At 47.8% G+C, this 22375-nt stretch overlaps 2 protein-coding genes across 2 annotated transcripts in view; one reads left to right on the top strand and one right to left on the bottom strand.

Annotated features, from left to right (window-relative positions):
* The window catches only part of LOC112809917 (probable phospholipid-transporting ATPase IIA), a 121430-nt gene that overhangs the window by 84328 nt on the left and 14727 nt on the right, over window positions 1-22375 (bottom strand). The window contains exons 2-3 of the mRNA XM_025853323.2: window positions 5950-6094; window positions 4440-4553 (exon numbers count right to left, since the gene is read on the bottom strand). Coding sequence (XP_025709108.1) covers window positions 4440-4553; window positions 5950-6094 — 259 coding nt within the window. The remainder of the gene's footprint in view (window positions 1-4439; window positions 4554-5949; window positions 6095-22375) is intronic.
* On the top strand, window positions 9038-10197 carry LOC112809918 (small ribosomal subunit protein eS4, X isoform-like). Its single transcript, XM_073883910.1, has 2 exons — window positions 9038-9096; window positions 9377-10197. Exons 1-2 carry the CDS (start codon window positions 9038-9040, stop codon window positions 10173-10175), a joined length of 858 nt encoding a protein of 285 aa, XP_073740011.1. The 3' UTR covers window positions 10176-10197.

The raw sequence follows: 22375 nt of genomic DNA, 5'->3' as shown, positions 1-22375 counted from the left end.
GTGAACGTAGTATCTGTGCATCTAAGGTACACAGAGTAGATCTTAATAACAAAAAAATCTAGATTATTTGGTCTTCATACAATTTTATGGATTATTTCAGCTATCTATTGAGGAATTTCTCCCTCTAATACATTAGTACCAAAAAAAAAAAAAGTTATCAAAAGCTAAGCCTTGGGGCGCCTGGGTGGCTCAGTTGTTAAGCGTCTGCCTCCGGGGCTCAGGTCATGGTCCCAGGGTCCTGGGATCGAGCCCCGCGTCGGGCTCCCTGCTCGGCGGGAAGCCTGCTTCTCCCTCTCCCACTCCCCCTGCTTGTGTTCCCTCTCTCGCTGTCTCGCTCTCTGTCAAATAAATAAGTAAAACCTTAAAAAAAAAAAAAAAGCGAAATCTTCATCCAGTGAACAATGTTACTAGTGCCAGAATTTTAAAATTCAAATGAGAGTATGTCCTCTCAAGAGGCATCTTATTTGTAGTACTTCATTTAATTCTTCCAACAAGCCAGCGAAGGAGACATGATCGTCCCTGTTTTACAGATGAGAAAACTGAGATTCAAATTATCTAATTTCTCAAAGTGCAGCCAGGAACCACACCTCAGCCGCATGGCGCTCAGCCCTCATTCAGAACCACGGTGCTTATTTTATTTATTTTTTAATAATTTTTATTATGTTAATCACCATATATTACATCATTAGTTCTTGATGTAGTGCTCCATGATTCATTGTTTGTGCATAACACCCAGTGCTCCATGCAGAACGTGCCCTTTTTAATACCCATCACCAGGCTAACCCATCCCCTCACCCCCTCCCCTCTAGAACCCTCAGTTTGTTTTTCAGAGTCCATCGTCTCTCATGGTTCGTCTCCCCCTCCGACTTACTCCCCTTCATTCTTCCCCTCCTGCTATCTTCTTCTTTTTTTTTCTTAACATATCTTGCATTATTTGTTTCAGAGGTACAGATCTGTGATTCAACAGTCTTGCACAATTCACAGCGCTCACCATAGCACATACCCTCCCCAATGTCTATCACCCAGCCACCCCATCCCTCCCACCCCCCACCACTCCAGCAACCCTCAGTTTATTTCCTGAGATTAAGAAATCCTCATATCAGTGAGGTCATATGATACATGTCTTTCTCTGATTGACTTATTTCACTCAGCATAACACCCCCCAGTTCCATCACGTTGTTGCAAATGCAAAGATCTCATTCCTTTTGATGGCTGCATAATATTCCATTGTGTATATATACCACATCTTCTTTATCCATTCATCTGTCGATGGACATCTTGGCTCTTTCCACAGTTTGGCTATTGTGGACATTGCTGCTATAAACATTGGGGTGCACGTACCCCTTCGGGTCCCTACATTTGTATCTTTGTGGTAAATACCCAGTAGTGCAATTGCTGGATCGGATGGTAGCTCTACTTTCAACTGTTTGAGGAACCTCCATACGGTTTTCCAGAGTGGCTGCACCAGCTTGCATTCCCACCAACAGTGTAGGAGGGTTCCCCTTTCTCCAAATCCCCGCCACGGTGCTTATTTTACAGCTGGGTTTGGAACGAGAGGCCTTTCGGGGTAGTCAGACATTTCAAGTATGTGTTCTAGTCCAGAACGGAAACAGACTCTGCACAGAAAAATCTAGGGGAGGACAACACCTGGGTAGTTCAGTCTGTTAGGCATCTACCTTCAGCTCAGGTCATGATCCTGGAGCCCCACGTCGGGCTCCCTGCTCAGTGGGGAGTCTGCTTCTTCCTTGACCCATTCCCTGCCCCTGCTTGTGTGCACTCTAATAAATAAATAAAATCTTAAAAAAAAAAAACTTTGTGAAATATTAAAAAAAAAAATCTAGGGGAAATCAGCTATAGTCACACCTAGAAATAGATGCCATCTACTTTGTCTTTGACCCCAAACCTCCTTCTCTGCAGCCCCTGGGAAGAGGCAAACCAAGACCCACATCCCCCCACAGTCCTAAGCCTTCATAGGAAAAGCTGCCTATAAACGAGACACGGACGCAGAGGCAGGAAGCTCAGGGCCACCAGAGGCTGCTATTCACCTGCCTGGTTTCTACCTGCGGCCACAGTTCACAGTTTGGGGTGGGGGGGAGGAACAGGTGAGTCAGCAGGCAGACAGGGAGATGGCAGAGGTGGCTGGGGTCACAGTACCACACGCACTGAAGGTCAGGCTTCTCTGGGAACCTCTAGGCATCACTTCAGCAAGGTGACAGAGGCAGGAGCTGGGGCCAGGCCCTCTAATTTAGAAGGGGGGGTGGGGGGTCCTCTAGGCCATCCCTGTCCCCACCACTTGCTCCAGCCCAGCTGGACTGGACAGGAGGGAGATTTTCACTGGGAACATTTTTATGTTTCATGCATCATGTGAATGTATTACCTTTCAAATAACTACACTTCAAAAAGGGAACCAACGGAAGGCAATGTGATAAATTATATTTTTATATACATTAGAGACTTTTTATTTTTTTATTTCTATTTTTTACAGATTTTTATTTATTCATTTGAGACACAGAGATACAGAGAGAGAGAGAGAGAGAGAGAGAGAGCATGAGCAGGGAGAGAGGTAGAGGGAGAAGCTGGCTCCCCACTGGGCCAGGAGCCCAATGTGGGGCTCGATCCCAGGACCCCGGGATCATGACCTGAGCCGAAGGCAAACGCTTAACCATCTGAGCCACCCAGGCGCCCCAGAGACTAACTTTTTAAAAATAAGCAACTTAGGGTGACTCTATATAGGTAGGTTTGTAGTAAACAGTGGAACGATAAAACTCAAATTAAATTGGGGTAATTCATATAAAACTCTAAAGTTTCTAACTCCGGGGACTGGCAACTCCAGGTCTATGTCTGCACCTGCGGAAATGGAGCAGCGCCTTCCATCTTGGAAGGGACAGGAGCTCCCTAGCTCTCCCAAGGCTCGGTTGTGGCAGCCCAGCCTCTGAGTCCGCAGCATTTCATTCCGTGTGTAAGAACGCAGACTGGAATGTTTGTTATGCAAGGGAAGGATGCAAACAAAAGTTTGCTCCCACCCCCAGAGTCCTACCTCACCTACAAACGACAGCAGGACAGAAGAGCTTGCACATCCCCAAAGCACCCTTGCTGTTCATGTGGGAAAAACGAATCCCCTCTCCTTTCTCAGGGCTGGAGCTGCTGGCCTGACTTATCTGCTAATGCGACAAGTAAAAAAATCCTGTTCTTACTTCTTTAAGGAAGGCTTAAATCTTTTCTACTGTAACAGTCTTCTCCCAATTAAAACGTCAACAATATTTGTGAACAGAGAATTCAAGTGTCCTCCCAAGTCCCACCTAACTTAGTGAGAAATAAACAGCCTCTATTTGGAGAAGAGGTGTCAGTTTCACCCTCTCCACCACCCAGTAACACTGGGTTTCCTTCTGTTCTTCAAATGCTCTGAGCACATCCCTACCGCAGGGCCTTTGCACGGCTGTATCTGTAGCTGGAATACTCCTGCCCTCCTACTCTTCTGCCCATCCCCTCCTCAAGAGGCTTTCCATGGCCACACTGGCTAAGGCTGCGCCTGGGGGGCTCAGCTGCTTAAGCGGCTGCCTTCGGCTCAGGTCATGATCCCAGGGTCCTGGGATCGAGCCCCGCATCGGGCCCCCTGCTCAGCGGGAAGCCTGCTTCTCCCTCTCCCACTCTCCCTGCTGTGTTCTTGCTCTCACTATCTCTCTCTCTGTCAAATAAATAAATAAAATCTTAAAAAATAAATAAATAAATAAATAAAATGTGCCTGGGATTGCCCATCTAGCCTGTGACTTTATTCTATAACCTCTGTGGCACTTTTCACAATTCAAAATGATTTCATTCCTCTGTTTACTGTCTATCCCTTCCGAACATCAACTCCACAAGGGCAGGAGTTTTTATCTGTTTCATTCCATGCTGTGTCCCCAGCATCCAGCACAGTGCCTGACGTACACAGCAGGTGCTCAATAACCACTTGCCAAAAGGAGGTAAGGGAGGGAATGGAGGAGCATTCTGGCCAGTTCTGTCTGACTTCGTACACAAAGCACAGAACCTGGTACCTTTCAAACCCTCATGCTGACAGACTCTACATAAACAGAAAAGGCGATCTCAGAAAACAATTCAAATAGTACAACCCATAAAGACAGAAGCTCATCCTTCTTGCCTGCCACTGTGTCCCCAGAGTCTAGAAGGGGGTGAAATGCACAATAAGTATGCAATACATAGTAGCTGAAGAAATGAATGACCGAGCAACTGATGGACAGAATGAATCAAGAGCACAGGCTTCACCAGAGTTTGATCCTGGTGGTGTATGAAAGGGAGCTTCAGCATGAAAATCTCGGGGGGATGGAGGGTCTCTCTCTCCAAAGGCCGTATCCCTTTCCAGATGCCCGGGTGACAGAGACAAAGAAGTGTCTGTTCCCAAAGCCCTGAGGCCACTGAACAAACCAGGCTGATTTACTCACCAGGGGGACCCAGTAGGTATAGAGGGCACCAAGTCTCATCTCAGGAACAAACTGAGAGCAGGCAAGAAGTAAGAAATAGAGGTTGAAAAAGTATTTGAACTGGTTAAACAGCACCTGGAATGAGGAGAGAGAAGAGGGAAGACAGTCAAGGCTTGTCTGATGAGGTCGGGGGTGGGGAGGGTGGTTTAGTAGGAGGGGAACCTCCATTGAAAGCATTCCTACCCAAGAACACAACTCCCACGGTACCATCCATGGGAACTTTAAACACTTCTATATATTGTCTAGGAAAATACATATGGGTAATAAAAATATTTGTAAAAGTAAAAATATAAATAATGATACACGGGGAAATGATATATTTCAAGAGAGTGGGTACCCCTGGGGGTGGCGGGCAGGGGGGAAGCCATGCCAGGGGCATTCAACTTTATCTGTTATGACTTATTTCTTAAAAACCATCTTAAGTACAGGTAGGCCCCTCAAAACATGAAAAGGAGGTTTTAGTGGAAAATACCTCTACTGTTAAGATTGATCAGGAAACGAGGTAAATCATCATCTCCATGATATGGTCTCAACACCATAAAATAAATACAGCAGAATCCCATCCTGGGTGGAGGTGGGTTCCGGCAGAGCCTCGGCTGAGCCCACATGCCCTGGGCGTGGGACTGGTACCGCAGGACTCATCTGGGGCACTGAGCGGAAATGACGTGTCTCTCCGGGGTGAAGGCAATTAAGAGCGCTTTGTCGGCCCCCTCGCTCTTGCTTGGCCATGGAGATACGGGTGGCCTTGTATTCCAGAGCACATAGCTACAAGATGGAAGAGAGTGACCCCGTGTACACCAGGATTTCCATCAATGAGAAATAAACCTTTTCCTGATTTAAGATACTGAGATTTGGGGGAGGGGGGAGTTGAAGGTAGCAATGAATGTAGTCGGAGTCGCCCTAAAACAACATTCAAATTGACCTTAAGCGACAGCATTACACATTTGTGTTTTCTGTACTCTCTCTCAATAAATCAAAGAGTCATTTTTTTTTTTTCCTTCCAGCACTGGAACTGGTTGCTGTTCCTGCTTCTAAAGTCAGCTGGTGTGTGTGGGAGGCTCTGGTGGATAAAAATAGGTATGCAATTTGGGGTGGGGGGGAGGTTTGTACAGTACACATCCACGGATTGGTCTAAGTTAATGCGGAAACGCTGTGACTCCACAGCATAAAATACCAAGCCAAACAGAAACATCCAATAGCAAAAATATCCACAGAAATTCTCTCTGGATGGTAGGAATGAAACTTACCTCTTAAAATTTTTCTCTATATTTGTGTCTCCTGACTTTCCTAGAGTGAATATGCATTTCATGATGACAGGGGGAGGAATTTAGGGTCTGATGGGTTTTTGGGTTTTTTGGTGTCGGGTTTTTGGGAGATGAACGGCCAGTGGCTAAGGCAGCCTAGAAAACACACAGGCTATTCTGCCACGGGAACCTGGGTCTCCTAAAAAACGGTCCCTGGCCATACGTACCCCAGGAAGAAAGGTGAAGAAGTTGTACTTCTGGTTGTTGATGACATTCCAAGGGTACCTCTGGTCCCTCTTCTCGGGATGCCCCAACCACACAGTGCGGGGCCTGGGCTCCCCTCCACTGCAGCATCGCACCCACTCACAGCACCTGTGGGAAAGACAAAGTCACACTGTCAAGGCCACATCCACACCTGCCCGCTCTTCTCCGAATGTTTTTCTCTCAAGCATCTGCCCTGGGTCGGGACAAGAGCCACGAATGGGGCTTCATCCGTCATGAGAAGGGAAAACGGAGCCAAGGCTTCTAAGAAGCTGTGCTCCAGATAAAAGATGGTTTGTGCCCAAGCCCAAATTAGTTATTTCAAAATATAAGATTCATTTTAAAAATGAGATTTAAGTTAAAAAAGTAAAGATACAGCAACACATCAGCACTATTACTTTCACATTTTGCTGATGAGAGGAAAGCTCGCAACAGTTAAATGAAGCACCCAAGGAGGACCTAACTCAGATTTCCACTTCAATCTGTGTCTCCCAAATTCCAATTCTAATTACCCAAATGAAAGTCCGTTTGCTTTAAAAAATAAAAATAAAATAAAAAATAAAGCACACAAGTTTGCCAGTAGGTGAGAAACAGGGGAGTCTGGCCTTGAAATGCCTCCATCTCATTCGAAAACCTAGTGTCTTTCCAGCACCCCATACTGTCGAGGTTGCTGGTTCCAACCAAGATAACCAGGTAAAGAAGGGAAAGAATATCCTCTCGACACCCAGATCTCCTTTCAGCAGCACCCCAGAGGAACCAGCCAGGAAGACAATGGCTCAGGGCCTGGCGTCACCTGGAGCCAGGCCAGAGTACCAGCTGCGGGCCAACTGACCCCCCCCCCCACAGCTGTCCGGGCTGTCCTGTGAGGTCAGCTCATGAGTGCACCTGCTCCCGGGTGGCCCGCACCAGGCAGAGCAATGTGGCAGCTCCAGCAGAACAAAGACACTCTGAAAACACCCCAAAAAGGCAGCTCATCCTTCTGGAGAGCCCATACACAAGGCATTTCAAGAATCACAAGCCCTCATAAGCACTGTGATGGAAACACCCCATGCCGAATTGTTGGCCTCTGTCCCCACGCACACAGTCCGGGAGGGAGAAACACCAGTCCAGCCAGCCCCTTGTGACGCTGCCAAGTGAAGCGAAACCAAGCAGACGGGGAGATTATGACTTACGTAAATACTGGTACACCTCGGCCTGCCCTTCTCCCCCTCCTCCTATGGGCCAGGCAGGTCCTGGTGGGGTGCTGGGGTACATAGCTGAGCAAACATGGTCCCTAGGCATCAGCAAGCTGCCTGCCCAGATGCTCAAAATTTCCCGGATGAAACACAATGCTCTTTCTTAAAAATAGCATCTTCATTCCAGTAAACTGGTGCTCAGGTGGAGTGTGTATGTGACAAGGACAGGTTTCACTTCTAGTAACTCATCTGTGTTGGCCCTGTTCTAAGTTGTCCAAAGGCCAGGGACAGAAGCCTCAAGGAGTCCAACATGATTACTGCCCATGGATGGGAAGCACCCGTGCGGGCCACCAGGGGACATGCGCTAAGTGCTGAATGAATGTGGGTGGGGGGAGGGTCATCGGACAGGGAGCACACCTCTCTCATTGGTGGAAGCCACCCCACTGGTCACGACTGACCCCTCTCCCCATCCTGTAATAATCCTGTAATGATGGCTCCCATACTAATGAAAGCTGAAGAATGGATTTCAGAAAACCAAGCATCAGGTCGACTATGTTTATATGCGTTTTGTCTGTGTTGTCTTAGCAGGCTCTGCACCACAAGCTATCAGGTTAAGCCATTCATTACTTAACCTGCAGATCTGCGCACGAGCACAAAGTAGGTGGGAAGTCACTGCAACATGCACTGTGGCTGCAAAAGACTGGAAACAGAGGGGGCTGGTGAAATCAACAAGAACAGCCGGGCACCTGGGTGGCTCAGTTGGTTAAGCGACTGCCTTCGGCTCGGGCCATGATCCTGGAGTCCCGGGATCGAGTCCCATGTCGGGCTCCCTGCTCAGCGGAGAGTCTGTTTCTCCCTCTGACCCTCCCCCCTCTCATGTGCGCGCTCTCTCTCTCTCATTCTCGCTCTCTCAAATAAATAAAAATTTTTTTTAAAATGTATTCTTAAAAAAAAAAAAACAAGAACAGCCACAGTAGTCCTTCAAGGAGAATGAGAGCCGGACGCACTAAATGGCCCCATTTTGCAAGACAGGCTAAGTCGAAAAGCAAGAGGCTAAAAGGTGTGTCCAGGATGCTCCTCTTTGCATGAACACAAGAGGATCCACAGGCAGACATGCTTCAAACGCAGGAAATCTCCAGTACCGGTTCCCTTTGGGAAGGAGGGAGTAGGGAGACCTTTTGCTATGTATTCTTTAGTTACAATGTTTCATATCATCCAGGGACTCAATGTGGTTTTCCCAGCTCAATTCATAAGAGTAAGCATTTATTAAATATCCAACTGGTAGGAAGTTAGACTACTCCAGGTCCTATGGGGACTGAATGTTGGAACAGGATCTTGCCTTCTCCTTCCTCGCAGTCCCACTGCAAAACAGGGTTAAGTGTTCAGCACAGGATAAAATAAAAACTTTGTGTCACTCGAGCCCAGTATAATTGGCCCCAAGGCCATCTCATTTAGCCAATCTGACGGTCACCGCATTTACTCACTTTCTGCATGCACTGGCTATATATAACTTGCACATTTCCAATACGTGATCAATCCGACTTTCCGGTCAACAGTATTTATTGAACACTAACAACAATAATAATATAAGACAAGTAATCACTGCCTCTTTTTTGTCACCTGCTATGTCTTGTGCGCTCGGTGTCCTGGGCCCTCCCCCGGCGCTTGGGCATTCAGGAGTGAACAAAACAGACAAGTCCTCCCCCTCTGGAGCTTCTACTCTAGTGGAGGGAGACAGACCATAAACAACCACCCAAAATAAAATAAGGCCTGGGCAGGAGAGGGTGTGGGGGACAGGTGTGGCTTGGGAAGACCAGGTGGTCAGGGAGGCTGGTGTGACAGCTGAGCTGAGGGGACAGGTAGCAAGAGCCATGCAACCATGCAAGGAAGTACAATCTGGGCAGACTGGAAGGGAACCCCAAGGGCAAAGATCCAGAGGTGGGAACCAGCCTGGTTACACACTTGTCTATAAGGACTGGTGTGTACCAACCATAGGGGAAAGAAGGGAGGAAGGAAGGAGGGAGGAGGAGAAAGAGAGGCCAGGTGACACTGGGCCTTGTCTCTGGGGCAAGGAGTCTGGATTTTACTCCATGCACCGTGGGGATCGTGGACGGGTTACAAGCAGGAGGTGGCATGATCTGATTGACATTTTTAAAAGTTCGGTCTGGGGCCTCTTTTCTCGGGTACCAGAAAGAGGCGGGTCTCTTTTCATTCCCAGTGCAGCCGTGGCTCGTGGTCCCAAGAAGCATCTGAAGCGCATAGCAGCTCCAAAGCATTGGATGCTGGATAAACTGACTGGTGTGTTTGCTCCTCGCCCATCTACTGGTCCCCATAAGCTGAGAGAATGTCTCCCTCTCATCATTTTCCTAAGGAACAGACTTAAGTATGCCCTAACAGAAGATGAAGTCAAGAAGATCTGTATGCAGCGTTTTATTAAGATTGATGGCAAGGTCCGAACTGATATAACCTACCCCGCAGGTTTTATGGATGTCATCAGCATTGACAAGACTGGGGAGAATTTCCGTCTGATCTATGACACCAAGGGTTGCTTTGCTGTTCATCGGATAACACCTGAGGAGGCCAAGTATAAGTTGTGCAAAGTGAGAAAGATCTTTGTGGGAACAAAAGGAATCCCTCATCTGGTGACTCATGATGCTCACACCATCCACCATCATGATCCCCTCATCAAGGTGAATGATACCATTCAAACTGATTTGGAGACTGGAAAGATTACTGATTTCATCAAGTTTGATACTGGTAATCTGTGTATGGTGACTGGGGGTGCCAACCTGGGAAGAACTGGTGTGATCACCAACAGAGAGAGACATCCTGGTTCGTTTGATGTGGGTCACGTGAAAGATGCCAATGGCAACAGCTTTGCCACCCGACTCTCCAACATTTTTGTTATTGGCAAAGGCAACAAACCGTGGATTTCTCTTCCCCGTGGAAAGGGTATCCGCCTCACCATCGCTGGAGAGAGAGACAAGAGACTGGCTGCCAAACAGAGCAGGGGGTAAAATGGTCCCTAGGTGACGTGATTGGAAGACTTTATACTTAATTAAAGGTCATACAGCATGAAAAAAAAAAAGTTCGGTCTGGGGTGCCTGGGTGGCTCAGTCGGTTGGGCAACTGCCTTCGGCTCAGGTCATGATCCTGGAGTCCCAGGATCGCATTCTGCATCGGGCTCCCTGCTCGGCGGGGAGCCTGCTTCTCCCTCTGACTCTCCCCCCTTTCATGCTCGCTCTCTCTCATTCTCTCTCTCTCTCAAATAAATAAAATCTTTAAAAAAATAAAAATAAAAATAGAAGTTCCGTCTGGATGCTACACAAAGACACTGCAGTCGGTTAACAGTAAAAACAGATCAAGAGGTGTGAGGTTCCTTTTTGGGGTGATGGGCATGCTCGAATATTGATTGTGGTGATGGTTACACAACTCTACGAATATACCTTAAAACTGCTAATTATAGGGCGCCTGGGTGGCTCAGTCAGTTAAGTGACTGCCTTTGGCTCAGGTCATGATCCCGGAGTCCCGGGATCAAGTCCCACATCGTGCTCCCTGCTCAGCAGGGAGTCTGCTTCTCCCTCTGATTCTACCCTCTCTTGTGCTCTCTCCCTCTCTCAAATAAATAAAATCTTAAAAAACAAAAACAAAAAACTGCTAATTATACACTTCAGATAGGCGAATTGCAGGGTACGTGAACTGTATCTTAGTAAAGCTGTATATTAACCAAGAAAAGTAGGAACAGGGGGATCATCCAGGAAGCTACTGTCATCATCCAGGCAGGCAGAGACAGTGGTCCAGACTAGAGTGGTAGCACTGGGTACAGATTTTCAAAATATTACAGATGTAGAAATGTACTGTCTTTAAGCAAACATTTAAAAAAAATGCACTAGGGGCACCTGGGTGGCTCAGTCCATTGAGCATCTGACTCTTGATTTCGGCTCAGGTCATGATCTCAAGAGTTGTAGAATCAAGCCCTGCATTGTGCTCCATGCTCGGCACAGAGTCCCCTTGAGATGCTCTCTCTCCCTCTCCCTCTGCCCCTCCCCCCACTCACGCATGCTCTCTCTCTAAAGCAAGTAAATAAATTAAACTCTTTTTAAGAAATAATTTTTAAAAAGGAGAAATGCACATTTCATTTAATGTTCACAATAACCCTACGTGGCATATACAAGCATTGCCTCCATTTTCACAGTGGAGAAACTGAGCCCAAGAAGACTCAGTGATTTCTCCAACACCTGTACTACATTTGTTCCACGCTGAGTGAGGGAAGCTGGCCTTAAGCCCAGGCCTGTGGGATCCAGACCCTGAGCTATGAGCCTGAGAGTGCCTGAGAGCACCTTGCACTGCCATAAACAGCCTCATCAGCACAATTATCTTACAGCTTTTTTTTTCCCCTAGGCTCTCTTCATCTCAGAAAGTTGGAAGAATCTTTAGGAGCCCCAACAGCAATGGCTGCCATGCTGCTGGGACAGAAGTTCTCCCGCAGGCTCATCTTCGGGCCAGTTACGAACCTCCTGCCTCTCAGCTCCACTACCTGCTCTGGGACAATGGACAGAGTTCCTTCCTGCTCCCCCTCACAGCCAGCACACTGCTAGCTCTCTCCTCAGAGGACACTGGGGGGGACACCACTGGAGGAGAGTCTCTCTTGGGCTTTCCAGGCAGAGGCACCCAGTGGATCAGTGCATGGGTGTGAGGCCACCCAATGGTGCTCTGCCCAGCCACCCACCCAGGATCTGCAGTCCCTTGGAGACCACCGAGCCCCACTGTGGAGACTTTCCCGGGGCCCTCACAATATGGACATCCTGCCTCCTCTGCACCAGCACCCTGATCCCCTCACCCCCAGGCTTGTCTCCTGAGTTCCTCCTGTCACTGTAGCCCCCGGTGTCCCAATTCCATTGCACGCCCAATGTGTCAACCGCCGGCTGGGCCTGCCATCCCACCTGCACCCCAAGATCACTTTCTGCTTGCCCCATGCCTGCAGACCAGCTCTCACCCTGCCTTCCGGCAGCCTGAACTCAATTACACCATCTCCAAGTCCATCTGTGCCCCAGCCTTGGGGACAGGCCCCCTTCCAAGTGCATCCTTCCTTGGGTCCACTCCCTCAGCTCAGACTACCCCAGAGTCTTCCTCTATCCTATAATTATCCTTTATCCTAATTTACCAAGTCACTTCCCTCCATCTCTCCACCTGGGCTAGTTGGGCCAACCCTATCTCCAAGCCCAGGTGCAGTGAGCACAAGGACCCAGGCATAGCCAAGCAGAACCCTCAACATGTGATGAGTTCAACAAAGGCCAGCAAGACCCCTGGCTGCGATTATCACTGGAAATACTAAGAAAGAAGTGCCCTTCACCCTGAGGTGGCTAAGGTGGCAGACAACAAGCAAGGGGCTGCAGGTGGCCCCCCTTTGTTCTTGTTTAGGGAAGAGTTGGCCTGAAAATGAGAGTCACCAGGAGGAATGCAAAGGCTCCTGACACTTTTGGAAGAGCGCATAGGTCTGCCCATCTATCCGTTCCCTGGGTTTTTCCGTCTCAGGAATCCGTTAATTGGTTTTTACTTTTGCTCAAGCCAATTTTAGTTGGGTTTGTGTTAACCACTGCCCCAAACCTCCTGTCTGATATTCCTGTTTGCCACACGGCTACACTGTCCTTAAAGACACAATCCTGTTGGTTTTGTGTGTCTCCAAGTCTAAGCTTTTAAAGTGTGCGGTCAACAGCTTCAAGCCTGCATTCTACCATCCTGACCTCTCTGCTCTGGCTTTGTCGGAGCAGTGCCGTCCAACATGGTAGCTTCTATTACATGGGGCTGTTTACATTTAAATTAATTAAAATAGAAGAATTCCAGCCCCTGTTCCCACTAGCCACCTTCTGAGTGCTCCACAGCCCCCTGTGGCCTGAAGCCACGGACTAGACTGCAGATCCAGAACCTTCCGGCATGACAAAAGCTGTATTGGACAGCACTGCTTCACAGCATCCCTTTCGGGAGCTCTCCTTCCACCTTGCTCTTTATCGGCTACCAGCACCACTGAGCCACCCAGGAACCCCAATAAATAAAATCTTTAAAAACTGAGAAATTAATGAAGAAATAACAGATGAGAGCCATAGTTTCAAAATAGCAGGGCCATAAGGGGTTGAGTAAGGAATACCAGCTTTTGGGGCACCTGGGTGGCTCAGTCGTTAAGCGTCTGCCTTCAGCTCGGGTCATGATCCCAGGGTCCTGGGATCGAGCCCCGCATCGGGCTCCCCGCTCAGCGGGAAGTCTGCTTCTCCCTCTCCCACTCCCCCTGCTTGTGTTCCCTCTCTTGCTGTCCCTGTCAAATAAATAAATAAAATCTTTAAAAAAAAAAAAAAAAAAAAGGAACACCAGCTTTTAAGTCAGATGGACTTGGGTGCCAAGCCCAGCCTGGCTCCACACTGGCTACATGGCTTTGGGCTACTCATCTTTTGTGATCCCACTTTTTCTGTCTATAAAATGATAGTAAGACCTGCCTTGCTGAATTACTATGAGGATGAAGGAATTTATATAGGAAAGGCATATGACAATACATAGCACACGACAGGCATTCAATTAATAGTACATATATTTCTCTTAAGTTTTTTTTTTTCCAGGGGCGCCTGGGTGGCTCAGTCGGTTAAGTGGCTGCCTTCAGCTCAGGTCATGATCCCCATGTCCTGGGATCGAGACCCACGTCCGGCTCCCTGCTCAGTGGAGAGCCTGCTTCTCCCTCTCTCTCTGCCTGCCGCTCTGCCTACTTGTGCTTTTTCTGTGTCAAATAAAGAGAATCTTAAAAAAAAAAAAAGTTTTTTTTCCAGATAAGAAAACATAAAACAATGTTTTTACCTATTGATAGCAACAGCTATTCAACGAGGTTAAGACGTAAGGCCAGAAATAATTTAGTTTACACTGCTTCTAGCTTGACCATTTAAACAAAGGAAAATCAAAGTATATTTTCTTATGATTTGACTCTAAAACAAAGGTTTTGATGGTGGGCAGCCTGCTGACCAGATGTGTGGTGGTTTCACACAATCTGGTTGAAAGGCAAGGGAAAGCAAATATTACAGGGGAAAGTGCCAAGGGAACAATGTTTCTGGAAAAGGTAACTACTGTAACAAGGAGCTGGCCTCCAAGGAAATGATCATCTCTGCTCTGGGTGTAACCACAATCAGCAAGCAGTCGGTAAATATTTGTTGAATTGCCCCCATGGTGTGCTGAACTGTCCTGAAGCCCGAGTCCAGAAGCTATTGGGTCTGTCTTGATACTGGGAAGATCCAGGAAGAATTTAAAGAAAAATTAAAAGCAACATAGGGGAAAAAAAAAAAGGTAATCTAGAGCAGTGGTTCTCAATGGAAGGGAAGGGCTGGGAGGGGTGGGGATTTGCCCCCTGCCCTGGGGACACTTGGCAGTGTCTAGAGAGATGCTTGGTTGTCACAATTGCAGGAGCAGGGAGGGACTCCTGGCATCTCATGGGTAGAGGCCCAACGTCCTACAATGCCCAGGACAGCCCCACACAGAGGATTACCCAGCCCCAAATGTCAACAGTCCTAAGTCTGAGAACCCCAGTCCAGAGCAGCACTGTCGGATGCATTTCTGCAGTGACGGAAATGTTCTCCATCTGCATGGTCTCACACGGTGGCCGTAGCCATGTGGCTGTTGAGCACTCAAAATATGAAATTTAAATGTTACTCCGTTAATTAATTAAAGTAGCTACATGGATCTAGTGTGTACCATACTGGACAGCAGGTCTAGAAGGATGGAACTCAAGCTGTTAATAAGCCTAGATGCCTGGAGAGGGATGCTGGAAAGCATGGAAAGGAAGGTATAAGAGAAAATTTTGCTCTGTGTTCTAAGAACATCTAGGAGGCTGAATTTTTTTTTTTTTCTTTAACTAGGGGAATATGAAATCTAAAGTCAGGGGCACCTGGCTGGCTCAGCTGGTAAAGCATGCAACTCTTGATCTCAGCGTTGTAAGTAACTGTACACTCACCCCATGGTGGGTGTAGAGGTTACTTTAAAAAAATAATAAATTTTTTAAAAATAAAAATAAAATCTAAAGTCCGAAAGAATGCAAAAAAGGAAGCTAGTTCACTGAAGTCTGAACGTTATCTCTGGCCACAGCAATGCTACCTACTGGTGCAAAAACTGGGCCATATCAAAGAAAAAAGCCAAGTCAATGTGGAAATTTCTTTTTAAATAGAAACAGGTCCTCTGATCTAGCAAGTCTACCTGGAGGGATGGATTGTATATGAATTCTGGTACAGGTATGGGTGAGCAAGAGCAAAGGTCCAAGAATGCGCCCAGCAATAAGAAAGCAAACCCTGAAAATGACCAAATGCCCATCAGAGAGGAACCCCCTGCACAGTGGACCTGCACTAATTTTTTTTTTTAAGATCTTATTTATTTGAGAAAGAGAGAGACAGAGAGAGGATGAGTGGAAAGAAGGGGAGAGGGAGAGGGAGAAGCAGACTCCCCACTGAGCCAGGAGCCTGATGTGGAACTCGATCCTAGGACCCTGAGATCATGACCTGAGCCAAAGGCAGATGCTTAACCGACTGAGCCACCCAGGTGCCCCACCCTGCGCTAATTAAAAGAACAGGTAGATGCGCACACTGACAAGGCAAGATCCAAGCGATGAAGGGGGAAGGGAAAAAATAAAGCAAAAGATATGCAATTACGCTATATTTTAATAAAAATAACACATAATATATACATGGGAAAATAACACTGAGAAACAAATATGCACACACATCCCCAGACTGTTAATTCCGGTTCTCTTGGGGGAAAGGGGGCAGTCATGGGTGGTAGGATCTGTAGCCTTCCCTATTTCTCCGGCCAGAAGTCTTTCCCTACTGGTCTCTTGCCGCTCAGCAACGCAGCAGGACACCTCTTAGGAAAGTATGACTCATACTGCATCCCGCCCCCACGATGAGTCAATCAATGTGGACTCAAGTCCAAGCCTGTCACCCCTCATCCCAGGTCCTCTGTTATCAAGCCTCCGACTGCAGCCAAAGCCAATGAGCTCCAGAACTCTACTCTTCAACTTCCAAACCCTCTGGCAAGACTCCTTCACAGCAGATTTCCTTGAGCAACCCATTCCCCTTCTTCTACTTATCCTTCAAAACCCACCTCTGTACTTGACTGCTTCTTTCTAGAAAACTCAAATCTATGGAAGCCCAACAAGCAACATATAATAATAAAGTAACCAAAATAAACACAGGGTCCAGTGGGACAGGGCACAGTGAGGAGCCTAGACCTGTGGGAAGGAAGTGGCCCCCGGGCCTCACCAGGGTACATTCTCACACAAACCTAATACAACAGGCCATAAGATTCTTCATGACAAAGACAAAAAGCACAGATTCTGAAGCGCAAACCCTCAGTTTTTTAAATGTTGGTAACTGACGCAATGTTTAAGAATTAGGCAAAACTAAAATCACACCAAGGTGTCATTTTTCATTTAGCATGATAACCAAAATCAAAAAGCTTAATAACCCCTGTGTTGGTTGGGATGGGCAAACGGACACTTTTCACTGCTGGTAGAGGCCTCAATCAGTATAACCTTGAGGGAAGGCAACCTGGTGACAGCTCTCAAAATTAAAATGCATTCACCTGGACCCAATGATTCCCCTTCGAGATATTATGTATGTTGTAACATGGGCACAAAGACTTAGGTTCAACGTAACACTGCTAATAATAACATACCATTACAAATAACCCAGGTGTCCATCAGTGGTAGACTGGTTAGATTAAGTATGGTAAGTCTATTCAATGAAATCCTTTAAAACCATTTTGTTTAAAAAAAAAAAAAAAAAGAATAAAAAAAGGTGGGCGCCTGGGTGGCTCAGTCGTTAAGCATCTGCCTTCGGCTCAGGTCATGATCCCTGGGTTCCGGGAGGAGCCCCGCATCCGGCTCCCTGCTCCACGGGGGGCCTGCTTCTCCCTCTCCCACTCCCCCTGCTTGTGTTCCCTCCCTCGCTGTCTCTCTGTCAAATAAATAAATAGAATCTTAAAAAAAGAAAAAGCTTTTTATGTACTGATACATAACAAGCCCAATGTATACTATTAAGTGAAAGAAATATGTTGTACTGTGTAGGGCACACTAACAACGGAATAAAAAAGGTCATATCTATGTGTTTGTGTCTAAATAAATATAAAATACATGGGCCTTCTTTTGGAAAATGATTAAAAATTCTCTAGAACGACACAGAAGAAAGTGATAAGTGGTCGCCTGAGGAGGGTACAGGGTAGCCAAAGCAGGGGACGGAGGGAGGCTAAGTTTGCAAAGTACACACTTCTGTACCTGTTCAACAGTGAACTATGTGACTGTGATTTTTTTTTTTTTAATTTACAAACAAAACAAAAATCCCCACCCCACTCCCCACACAGCACCCAGCTCCCCATCTGCAGCCTCGGATGTTGGCCACAAGCCCGGAAGTCAGAAACCAGACACTATTCACCTCACACCCCCTGATCGGGTATACAGAAGGTGCTCAGTTGCCCCGTGTGGGTTGAGGTGCCTCTCCTGGGCCTCCCCCCCGCCCCAGGCCCCCCAGCACGCCAAGACCTGCTGCCTTACCTCGTGCGTTTATACTGTATCTGGGGCATCTGCTTACAGGTTCTAGACCAGGTCCGGGGCCACAGCACAGCCAGCCGTATCACCTCCCTCACTTGTCCCCAGAGTCCTGCAGGCAGGCCCTCCCCCTCCAGGAGAGGAGGAAACTGTAGACCCAAGAGTCCAGCGGTGGGTGAGGGCAGAGCCAGCCGTGAGTGCAGCAGGCTGACCTCAGAGCCAGCACTCGACCACGGTGTTTGGAGTTCTATCACCCCACAGAAGAATGTGAGCGCTGCCTCTGTCTAGACAGCAACCTAGGGAGGCACCCCATGACGGGGACACAGCAGGAACACAGCAAGGATCCCCAGCGGCACTGCCCCAGCTGCCTGGCTCCTCCCTCCAAGCACTGTCAGCCACAAGGGTGGCTAACACTGCCACTCTCCTCTCCCCCAGCCACATGCTTTGGGGTCTAAGCACCCTGCACACATGAACTCTGGTTAGCCCTCAAAACTATGTGCCCTATTATCATGCTCATTTACAGGGAGGTGAACTCACTCGCCCAAGGTCATATAGCCAGTGAGTGGCAGAGCCCAAACTTGCACCGAGGCAGTCCTTGCTTGAATCCACGCTCTCAAGCCCTCACAATCCTCAGCAACCAACCGTGGCCTTGGGGAGCTACCACCTCCTGCCAGGAGCCCTTCCTTCCCAGATCCGGCTCCTCCCCTGCTCCAGTGGAGACAGGGGCAGTAGCCACTGCTACAGCCCTGCTCCACCTCGGGCGTGGCTCTGGCACCGAGACCGCCCCAGGAAGGCCATGGGGGAGGTTTCCAGGGGCGCCTACTTGTAAAACGCCAGAGGTTACACCACCAGGCCCTTGGAAGGAGTTTACCTCTGGAAGCAGGTTACGGTAGAGCTGCTGAGGGTCTAGCACAGTGACCACTCAGGCGGAGAACACTTCCCAGGCTGCAAGTTCACACCTTTTCTACCATTATTGTTGCTGGTGAATGCTACCCTGACCTCCAACAGCTGTGCCGCAGACCTCCACTCCTTGCAGGGAAGCCAGACATTTACTGCACTTGGCCCTGGGGTCTATACACAGCTGGGTCGTGAGCCACTGTCTACAGAAAGATTTTCTTGTACTCACTCAACAAATATTTATACAACGCTTGCAGATTCTCAAGCACACCTTCTATAACTCCCAAACATACAACCATGAGCAGTTCAGTTCACCCAGTACGTCTACAGAGAATGTGCCGTGTAGTAAGCATCTCCCCAACCAATCACAGCCTTCTTCTGTCCTCACACACATCAACAGGAAGCCCAATTTGAGGTAAACAGAGAAAGAAAAACATGTGTTTTTTTTTTTTTTTTTAAACCTTCCCCATCTCATGGACACGTACTGAACAAAAGGCAAAATAAAAATAGTGGGTGAAGAAGGCCATCACTCATCTCCTGACCCTGGAACAGAAAGCAACTCTGGCTTTCATAGGGTGTAAAATGGCAGAGCCCTTCCAGAAAGCCACTTAGAGCCACACAGACCCCTTAGATGTCCACACGTTCCATTTAATCCAGGGAACTGGAGATTCTAGCCTATTAAAATTTCCCAAATGTAGGGGGCACCTGACTCATGATTTCTGCTCAGGTAATGATCTCAGGGTCGTGGGATGGAGCCCTGCATCAGGCTCCATGCTCAGTGGGGTCTCTGCTGAAGGTTCTCTCTCTTCCTCTCCCTCTGCTCCTCCCCCACAACACCCACTCTCTCCGTAAAATAAATAAGTAAACCTTTAAAAAAAATTTCCAAACGTAAGAGAAAGCTTAGACCAAGATAGCCTCCCTAGACTAAGCTCTAATTTATAACAGCAAAAACAAACTGCAATCATGTCACTTAATAGCCACTGGATTAAAACATAGATCAAAGGAAACAAATACTTAAATATTAACAATAGCAGATAAGGCTTTAAATAATTCTAAGGACCACATCTTTAACTTTTCTGTAACAGGAATTATTATTTTCATAATGTAAAACATAAAACGCTAATGTATAAAAGTCCCACACAGAGCCCCATGGCCGGGAAGGGCGCTCGGGCTGGCCTCTGAGCGCCTCCCGGGCCATGCTGGCCACCTCTGGCTTGCCTGTGCATGGGGTGTTTCTCTAGCAAGGTCTGGTGCCCCAAGCCCCTAGTTCCATCACCTCACATGCAACGGCTCGATGCTATTCAGGGGGGTGCCAGTGACTGCTGACAAAGGCTCAGCCCCAGTGAATGCAATTCCCTGGAAACATTATAAATCTCAGCCATGCAGCAGGAAGCTGCTGGGAACCAGTGTGGACTGAATGGGGGCATCTCCAGCCAAGTAGCAAATATGGGATCAATTAGACCCTCCAACCCAGGTCTCTGACAAAGGCCTCTGTGGCTAATTCCTTACGGCAATGGGCTATATGAACAAGGAAGGAGGGAGGAGAGAGAGAGGAGACAGAGGAAGGCCTAGATCCCCCTTTCTTTCTGTGAAAGGGTTATGTTGTTTTACCCCCATGGGCTTCAATACTCAGCACACACCTTCACTGAAAGCCCAAGTGCCCTGCACACCACATACACCCCTGATGGATCAGGAATGTGATGTCCCTTGGGGTGACTAAGATTTCCAAATAAAACTAAGGGCGCTGGAAACGGGCAGACCTGTTCAGAGCTGTGCCTCCTACTCTTCGTCTACTGGCTCATTTAGTCAGTTAGCAGATATTTATTGCGTACCTACTACGTGTGCCTCAGTACTAAGCAGTGGGACATGCAAACAAGACAAATGAGGGCCCCATCCGCGGGGAGCCTACTATTTCACAGAGGGGCAGGGGGGCAACAGGAAACAGCCAAAAAAAAAAAAAATTCGTCAACAAGAACATGTCACTTGGGGGAGCGCCTGGGTGGCTCAGTCGATTAAGCTACCGCCTTCAGCTCAGGTCGTGATCCTGAAGTCCTGGGATCGAGCCCCGTGTCAGGCTCCGTTTGGTGGGGAGCCTGCTTCTCCCCTTGACCCTCCCCCCTCTCATGCACTCTCTCTCTCAAATAAATAAAATCTTTAAAAAAAAAAAAAAAAAGAAAGAAAGAAAGAACATGTCACTGGGGGGAAGGCAGCTCCTTCTGAGTAGGTGGTCTGAGAAGACCTCTCTGAAGAAGAGACAGCCAAGCTGAGCCCGGAGACAAGGCAGAAGCAGCTTGCAAGCAGTGTGACCCTGGGCTAGTTAGTGAACCCTTCCAAGCCCTGGTTTCCTAGGAACAGGACAATGGCACCTGGTACAGGACTATGTGAGGAAGCCACAAGACAACCCACTGAAGCCACGAAGGACCGTGGTCCTGATGCCTAAGCAACCAGGGGTTAACAAAATTCATGCAAGAACACCCCTTACATGTCACCAGAAGGCAGCTCTGTGCTGGCGGGGACTCCTGTCTCTTGTGTTTACCGCTAGATCCCCGACATTAAAACTATTCCCCGGGGGCAAACACCCCTATGGGGAGAATGAATGGTAACCCTCCAAAACATCCAAAATTCGCAGCTAAGTTCCTGGTTTTCTGCGGGGTAGGAAGCACTGCTGTTTTGTGAGTCACTTAGCAGATTGGGCTCATCCAGTTCCAGAAAGATGACATCACAGGCCCAGGGGTCTGCACCTCCCTCAGCTTTCCCTCTTTATGTCTTTGGGGTGACTCTGCCGGCAACGAGAACAAAAGCATAATTTAAAAAGTGAAACTAAGGGGCACCTGGGTGGCTCAGTCGGTTAAGCGTCTGCATTTGGCTCAGGTCATGATCCCGGGGTCCTGGGATCAAGCCCCACATCGGGCTCCCTGCTCCACGGGGAGTCTTCCCCCTCTCCCTCTGCCTGCCGCTCCCCCTGCTTGTGAGCTTGCTCTCTGTGTCAAATAAATAAAATCTTTAAAAAAAAATTTTTAAGTGAAACTGAAAAACAACTTGTGAAAATATAGGGCACTGGTTAAAGTAAATTAGCCACCCTACTCAAAGAAATATCACGTTGCCATTAAAAATGTCATTTACAGGGCACCTGGGTGGCTCAGTCGCTTAAGCGACTGTCTTCGGCTCAAGTCATGATCCTGGAGTCCCAGGATCGAGTCCCACATCAGGCTCCCTGCTCAGCGGGGAGTCTGCTTCTCCCTCTGACCCTCCCCCCTCTCATGCTCTCTCTCTCTCTCAAATAAAATAAAATCTTTTTTAAAAAAAGTCATTTACAAAGTACCTCATGATACAGAGAAAGCCTTATATTAAAATGTTAAATCAACAACAGGAAATAAAAACACATATGCTACATGGTTATAATTCATAAAACAATGTACACACAGAAAGGAGACTGGGAGAAAACAGAGTATCTAAGATGTTCCGTTAAGGGCAGCTGTCTTGAAGGAAAGTTAACATCAGTGCTCCACTCCTCAGTCTTCTCTGTTTTCCAAGTTTTCTTTAATACACACGCACTCATTTTACAATGAAAAGAAAATAGGGCGCCTGGGTGGCTCAGTTGGTTGAGCGACAGCCTTTGGCTCAGGTCATGATCCTGGAGTTCCAGGATCGAGTCCCGCATTGGGCTCCCTGCTCGGCGGGGAGTCGGCTTCTCTCTCTGACCCTCTTCCCTCTCATGTGCTCTCTCTCTCATTCTCTCTCTAATAAAAAAAATAA

This window comes from Callorhinus ursinus, unplaced genomic scaffold, assembly GCF_003265705.2.
Source record: "Callorhinus ursinus isolate GAN/ISIS: 27379988/994484 unplaced genomic scaffold, GSC_fseal_2.0 scaffold53, whole genome shotgun sequence".
NCBI lineage: Eukaryota > Metazoa > Chordata > Mammalia > Carnivora > Otariidae > Callorhinus > Callorhinus ursinus.
This window is presented reverse-complemented; position numbering and strand designations above follow the sequence as displayed.

Bases quoted from the DNA above. Each gene is read 5' to 3' on its own strand.
- LOC112809918 (XM_073883910.1), top strand. From the start codon at position 9,038: ATGCAAGGAAGTACAATCTGGGCAGACTGGAAGGGAACCCCAAGGGCA. The intron at 9,097-9,376 runs GTGGGAACCAGC...TTTCATTCCCAG, and splicing joins CCAAGGGCAAAGATCCAGAG to TGCAGCCGTGGCTCGTGGTC.